Source organism: Microtus ochrogaster, chromosome 19 (assembly GCF_000317375.1).
Source record: "Microtus ochrogaster isolate Prairie Vole_2 chromosome 19, MicOch1.0, whole genome shotgun sequence".
Lineage (NCBI taxonomy): Eukaryota > Metazoa > Chordata > Mammalia > Rodentia > Cricetidae > Microtus > Microtus ochrogaster.
The window spans coordinates 30,425,957-30,433,573 of record NC_022021.1 but is presented as its reverse complement, the minus strand read 5'-3'; the positions used below and the strand labels follow the sequence as shown (position 1 = coordinate 30,433,573).

At 42.0% G+C, this 7,617-nt stretch overlaps 1 protein-coding gene across 2 annotated transcripts in view; it reads right to left on the bottom strand.

The window, feature by feature from the left end:
* Positions 1–7,617, bottom strand: part of Agxt2 (alanine--glyoxylate aminotransferase 2) — a 43,740-nt gene that overhangs the window by 8,687 nt on the left and 27,436 nt on the right. For both annotated transcript variants that reach the window (XM_005356624.2, XM_005356625.2), the window contains exons 9-11: positions 7,049–7,141; positions 4,171–4,303; positions 2,024–2,115 (exon numbers count right to left, since the gene is read on the bottom strand). In XM_005356624.2, coding sequence (XP_005356681.1) covers positions 2,024–2,115; positions 4,171–4,303; positions 7,049–7,141 — 318 coding nt within the window. The remainder of the gene's footprint in view (positions 1–2,023; positions 2,116–4,170; positions 4,304–7,048; positions 7,142–7,617) is intronic.

The following is a 7,617-nucleotide window of genomic DNA, read 5'->3' as shown; positions in this document are numbered from 1 at the left end:
TGCAAATGAGTGGGTCTACATGTCTGTATCTATTTCTTGTGCCTTTTCTTGGGTTCTCTTTCTTCTGTTTGTTCAGTTCTGATGTGTTAAATTTTGTTTTATCTTATTACATTTTACTTTATTATTATCCCTTAGAAGTCTTTGTGTTTTTAATGAGAGACAGAAATGGTGTGGAACCAGGTAGGAGGGGAGATGGGGAGGAACTGGGAGGAGTAGAGGGAGGGAAATGTAATCAGGATGTATTGTGTAAAAAAAAATTTCAGTAAGAGGAAAAAGTTGGCAATGTCAACAACAAGAAATGAATGTCAAATTTCTACCCACTCGTTCACAGCTCATGACTTAATCATATCTTAAAGTATTTAATTAGCAATAGTAGCTTTAACTTCTTTATTTCAGCTCAAAACACTTTAAAATTTCTTGAGTAGGTGAGTCATAGTCATAGTTCAAAATAAGAAGCACAAAAGTGTAAATAGCAGGATGATTTGTACTGACCTCTGACCCTAGCCAACTTTCTCCTCATATAAACTGAATTTAAAAAACTCTTTGGATGTTCTTTCAGAAACATGTTGTACTTATTTAGGCAAAAGGCATTATACATTTTGGTAAGGACATTTTATAAAGAGGTCTTTTTTTTTTCCAACAGAATAATGGGATAGTTAAAATAAGAATGTGGGACACTTTATTACTAAGTTGATTTAGCAAAATAGTGATTTGGATTTCTCCTAGGGACCGTGAAGAATGTTTCCTAGCTTTCATCAGAGAAACATCTTTTTGTTGTATATGGCAATCAATACCCATAATTGGTCAACACATAGAGAACAAGAGACTGTCGCTTGCTCAGTTCTCATGGGGGCATTGGTATCACATCCCTTCCACTGGAGGTTCAGAGATCATTGCAGAACTCAGGTGAACAGACTGTAAGAGCCAGAGGGAACGTATATTGCAGGGAAACAGTTTTTTTTTTTTTTTTTTGGTTTTTCGAGACAGGGTTTCTCTGTGGTTTTGGAGCCTGTCCTGGAACTAGCTCTTGTAGACCAGGCTGGTCTCGAACTCACAGAGATCTGCCTGCCTCTGCCTCCCGAGTGCTGGGATTAAAGGTGTGCGCCACCACCGCCCGGCTAGGGAAACAGTATTTCTTGCCATGACAGTGCCATTGCACACGTCAACTCACACTGGCTGAGAGTGCACATGACAAAGCCAGTGAAAATCCAGAATGGATGGAGGAGGAGCTCAGGAAATGTCATTCCTCCTTGAGGAGCTATTAATGATCTCTTGGGGAGGGAGAATCAGTTTTCTTCAGAAAAGTGCTCCCTGAGAGTCTACCCATTCTCCAGAACATGGTCCCATAAACATCCAGGCATCACTAAATAGACTCAGTGGGTTAACAAAAGAGAAAAGCACATGAAGTTGGGAGAAAAAGGTGGTGGGTGGGTATGGGAAAGTAATTAAAAGGGAGACAAAGAAGTGGATTTGATTAAAACACAGTATATGCACCTATGACATTCTCAAACAATAAAATTATTTCAAAATTGGCTAATATTATACAGAGTTAATGTGATAGGACTGAACATTTTTTTTCTGTTTTTTTTTTCAGTTTTTAGCTGAATTACCCTTATATAATCAGCTAAAACCTGTAGTTTCTCTGTACTCTTTCATTTATGATAATACAAGGAAGAAAAACATCTATAGTAAATGGCAAAAGTTAAGTTAAAATGGGTGAACAGCTGTTAAAACCTATACTGCAACAAATCCTACCTAGAAAGCAAGAAAAAATTATCCCATGGACAGGGCAATTCTTACATTCCCATGCATGTGAAGTTGATTAGCTACTACCTCTCATTGAGAACTTTAAGAACCCAAAGTCAAGAGGGGCAGAGAGTAATAACCGGAGACAAAATTTAAACTGGTGAATTACTGATTACATTTCTACTTCACCATGGCAATGTGACAGAGTTCAGATAAGCCTAAAAATAGTTACTTAGCACATGCAATCAGTGGAGGTGGTGTGAGGGGTAGGACAGACCTCGAGCACAGCAGATCCAACGGCACAGGCCAGGGGGTTTCCTCCAAATGTGTTGAAGTGATGCATGCATTTAGTCAAAGATTTAGCGATTTCTAAGGGCAGAAAATAGAAGAGGTCAAAGTGACACATTCGTACCCATCATGTCTCATCACAACATTGGCATTACATTCACTTTCTTTTATCTTTTATTAATTATGTATACAGCATCTGCCCACATGTATCCCTGAAGGCCAGAAGAGGGCACCAGATCTTGTTACAGATGCTTGAGAGCCACCATGTGGTTGCTGGGAATTGAACTCAGGACCTCTGGAAGAGCAGTCAGTGCTCTTAACCCCTGAGACATCTCTCTGCCCCATAAACTACATATTCTTTTTTTTTCTCTTGGTTTTTAGAGACAGGGTTTCTCTGTAGCTTTGGAACCTGTCCTGGCACTCGCCCTGTAGACCAGGCTGGCCTCGAACTCACAGAGATCCGCCTGCCTCTGCCTCTTGAGTGCTGGGATTAAAGGCATCCGCCACCACTGCCCGGCACATTCACTTTCTTCTTGTAAATGACATCTATTTATTTCCTTCTTTACTCATCTAACAGTGATAGACTGGGCTGTGTCCCCTTAAAATCCATACGTTCAAATGCTAGGACCAAATGTGACTATGTTTGGAGGCAGAGTCTTTAAATGGGTCATTAGGAATTAAATGTATCGCAAAGCTGGGGTCCAAATCCCACAGGACAATGTCCTTATAACAACGAGAGATTCTGGAGTGCTCCTAGTCTTTCTTCTGTGTGCATACATAGGGAAGGTCGTTTAGAGAAACAATGAGAAGGGGGCCATCTGCAAGGCTAGAAGAGAATCGTAGGCACAATTCAACTCTGCCAGCATTTTGATCTTGTCTGCTTTCTTATCTGTGGGAAGATAAACTTCTGTTGTTCCAGCCACTTGATCCGTGGTATCTTACTCGGCCAGAGGTCACTAATATGTGGGAAAGGAGACAGCTTATTTCTTTAATGAGAAGGTGACAACACAATCTTTAATGTGTCACGTGAGTTAGGAAGCATCTGAAAACTTGACATGCAGGACTCTGCAGAAACTTTCCGATTAACCGCATCTCTTATCTCTTATTATTGTGAGACTTAGAGGGAGGTGCTGAGGAGATGAGATGATCTTATATGATGAATTCAGTAGCATAGTTCTGCATTCTGTCAAGGGCAGTTCATTACGCTTCGCTTTCCGCAATCATGCATTTTTGGTTTTAAATTAATGTAATGATTATACAATGTAATGGGTTTCATTTTTGCATGTCCATGTATAGCTATGTTTCTTGTGCTTTTGCTTATTCTATGAAAACAGATATCACAAGATTTTAGTTACTTAATGACTCAGAAATGTGCTGACTATTGGGAGAAAATATATATAAAATAATTTTCAACTATCAGTGGTTCACAAGAAATAAAATCTGTCCAAGTCTCACTACAATCGAGAATCAAATTATCACTTCTATTTCATAGAGCAGTTGTTTTCAACTTTCCTAGTGCTGTAACCCTTCGGGACAGTTCATTTTGTGGTGATCCCCAAGCATAAAATTATTTCATTGCTATTTCATAACTGTAATTTTGTTACTGTTATGAATCCTAATGTAAGCATCTGAGATGCAGGATATCTGATCAATGACCCCAAAAGGGCTGTGACCCACAAGCTGAGAACTGCGTCATGGAGTGTTCTGCATAAATGAGATTTTATTTTATATGACTGTGTGCCCGATAGGACACTGATAGAGAAATCGGGACATTGAATGCGAAGTTAATGGCCTTGGAAGACCACATGACCACGGAAGATTCTCTTCCAAGAAAAGATTCTTCTGGAAGTTTCAGTGTTTTGTTTTGTAACCCATTTCCCTGATCCTCTTCACCATGGTAGAACTCTGGCTCCAACTACTATGATGGAGGTCATCTTTCCTCCAGAAGGGAGGGGATGACTGATTCTCTTGCAGCTACCCCCCTGGCCTGGCACCTTCCTCTTTCCTTTGCTTGGACAACATACATCACGTGGCTCCTATCACTGCCTCTAGCCTATACACGTCACAACCAGTGCTTTACACCATTGCCAGTGCAGGAGGCCCAGGAGGCAAGTGTGGGCATGCTGGACATTGTACCTGGAGTGGTCACAACTGCAGCCATGGGGAAGCCATTCCCAATCCCTTTAGCCATGGTGACAATATCAGGCAGGACATCATGGCTTTGGAAGCCCCAGAAGTGAGAGCCCAGCCTTCCAAATCCTGTCTGCACCTGGAAATAGATGAAAAATCAGCAGAAAACGTTCAGGCTCTGTTCTATTCCCTTCCTTTACCTCCTTCCCATGTCTCCTTGGCCTTCTCGATCCTTGCAGTCTTAGAGACAAAACCCTCGATCCATGTCTGATGTTGGATGCATCCAAAATCATTCCTAGCTTCTTGAGACTTTGGAAATGTTGTTTTTTTTTTGAATCTCTGTTAATTCACTTATCAAAGAGAAATAATTCTATCAGCCTAGCACAGCACAGGACTGCTAGAGAGTTATATAAATAACACGTGCAAAAGGCATCAGAATGTTTAACCCTCCTTAATAAGTTTCTCCTGTGCGCAAGACAAACAGAGAGAAAAGCGAAGAAACTGGTTCCCCTGGAGGAAGCAAGAGTAACTATCTATCCAATAGGACTGGATGCTTATCATCCAAAAGAGAAAACGCTGTCTTTCTGTCTTCCTGCACTATGAGGATGATGCCGCTGAGCCAGTGAGTTCAGAGCATAACTGCTTTAATCCAGAACCAGCTATACGTTGAAAGTTGATCATAGTTTTTGTTCACACTGTCCCTACTTTCAACGACTTATGTTTCAAAATCCGCTTTCTTCAGCCTAGATCCCAGTAGACTCTGTTCAAAGCATTCTAGGCACGCGGCCACCAGAGTCTTTCAACAGATTCTTATTACTAATGTATGTGTCATGACAGCCCTGCCTGAGCTAGATGCTTAGTGTTTGTAGAAGGAAAGAAATCACGACAGAAAGATGTCATGAACATCTCCAGACCAGAGCCTTTCTTGATTTCCATCTGCCTCTGTTTCTATGTCTGCCTGTCTCTCTCTCTCTCTACATGCACACTTGACAAGGTGGGATGAACACCGGAAGCCTGGTCTCAAATGCATGAAAAACTAAGTTTTGTTCCCCCCCCCCAGACTTTCTTTCTTCTCTTTTACCCCTATTACAGCTTTCTGCAAGGGGTTGCTGAACAAGTTGGTTGTCCTTAGGTGACAGTGACCAATACATGAGATGTGGGAGTCCAATAGACCCTATCTGCAACCCCAAGTCTTCACTTCCTAGCTACGAGCCACTGGATAAGCTGATTAACTGGTCCCGATAATAATGTAGGCATTCCATGTAATTTGTCCTTTGGCCGATATTCTTTCTCCTCTCCATCTATCTTAAATGGCATAAAATGGCACAAATGGTAAAACAGATGATTGTGTGGAAAATACACAAAACCAGGCCGAATAAAGCATAACCAGTCCCATGAGTTTCATAGGGTTGGATGCACAGAAGGACAGATGGATCCTTCTGCTGTGCGTCAATCCTAGTGTCTCCAGGGATGGGAGTACATCATAGGGAGCAGGACAGCTGAAGCTGTGGTAGCAGGGTACTAGGACAGTGGATCCATGCCCTCTGTATGTTATTATCCTGTCACTCGTTAACATCCCAGTCTCTCTCAAACTTGTCCACTGTTATGTTCTTGAAAGTCATGAAATTGGGGGTGGTGGGGAGAGAAACAAGAGACGGCCGTGAAATCACATCTCTTGGAAATTCTAAAGTCCTGATTTTCTTTGAATTTAGCCTACCTTCCTTCTAATTAGTCTGATTGTGAACGCTTCGCTGTGTGTGAATTCCAAGGCCAAGGTTTACCATCTTTCCCGAGACGGCTAATTTCGAACTGATTGAATGTGGTTTTCCTTTTTTTCTTCTTCCGTTAATAGTCGATTACCTCCCTCTTGATGGGACCTTGATGAGTCCACTAGAACAAGGAAGGGAGGAGGAGCGGAGCAGGAAGACCTTGTTCAAGCTGCTACTGCACAGCCTTGGCAATGGTACACTCTGAGCCTGACAGGGACCTGACCACACTAGTGGCGCTGGCAATGGCAAGAGTTCTGCCTACAGAGCAACCCAGCATGAACTGAGAGGAAATTTTAGCCAAGGAAAACAACCAGTAAAGGCCAGTGAGACTGGCATAAATAGGAGTCACATGGGTTTCCCATTCGTCCACAGTGGCTCCAGCCACCTGTTTGTGCAAGCACGCTGGGCCCCAGTGGTAAGGTGGGAGAGGACTTCTGTGCCTTAGGTACCACCCTCTGGTCCTTAAAAAAAATCTCTAGAGCTATGCTAAGCAGATAAAATGCTGGTTTATCTAATAAACTGCAATCCAAGGTTTAATTCTAAAGATAGAAGCTAGAGTCCACAATGCTGGTGAGCGGTAGTTCCTTCAAAGCAGGGGCTACCGTGTACTTATTTCAGCTGGGCTGCCTCCACTGTGGCACTTAGATGTGCCATCTAAGTCTGCATGGCTGAAGTGGTAGCAATCTTCTCATTTAGAGGCTGAATTATTCATTACTTTTTTAGAAACAATCTGGTTGACATTGCTTTGGCATTAAGATGAACACTAAGACCATGAGATTAAATATCTTTTATGGCTTGTCAGGAGTCTGGCAACAATTCATAGAACAAGGAATAATAATAATGGCGAGAATTAAAGCACGCCGTATAACAGTATCATCACCTGTGCCCGATAGCAATGTTTTAAATAGAAACCAGTTTGGATGCCTAAATTCCATTATATTTGTTACTCTAACTAACTTTCTAACAAACCAACAGAGGCTTCTTTAGTTTATGGCCACACTTCAGAGTCCATGGACTTGCTTTCTGCCTGAAATACCAAAGAGGGTTTAAAGAGGTCCCATTCTGCATCTGGCCTGTTCCTACCGCACCAAGTTGATCCTGGCATAGCCACTCACTTCATCGGCAATGCATACACCTCCCCTCTCTCGAACCAAGGCAAAAGCTTCCTTCAGAAACTCCTTCGGGTACTGGACAAAACCATTCACACCCTGCAAAGATATAAAGATTATGTCAGGAAGACTTGAGTGTCAACAGGAGCTGTGGCTCAGCACCAAGGATGACAATAGATCATTATCCTCATCACCATGACGTCAATGCTACCAGCTGAATGAACAGTGGGTAGAACTGTTCTAACTGGGGTTTCGCACCATGCCTTTAGGGGAAAAGCTGTGACTCTATTCTTTCCTGAGGTTAGAAACAAGGAGGCTTGATGAGTTAAAGATGGGGTCCCTGAACAATATGTGTCAAATAGTTAACCATCAAAGGTATCTTCTTTTCTTGAAGACCTTAGGGATTCAATGGCTTCACCTATTTATCTGTCCACTTGTTCCATGCAGGAATAAAAATGATGTATTTTTGTAGTTTGTTTTGTTTTGTTTTTTGAGACAGGGTTTCGCTGTAGTTTTTAGAGCCTGTCCTGGAACTAGCTCTTGTAGACCAGGCTGGTCTCGAACTCACAGAGATC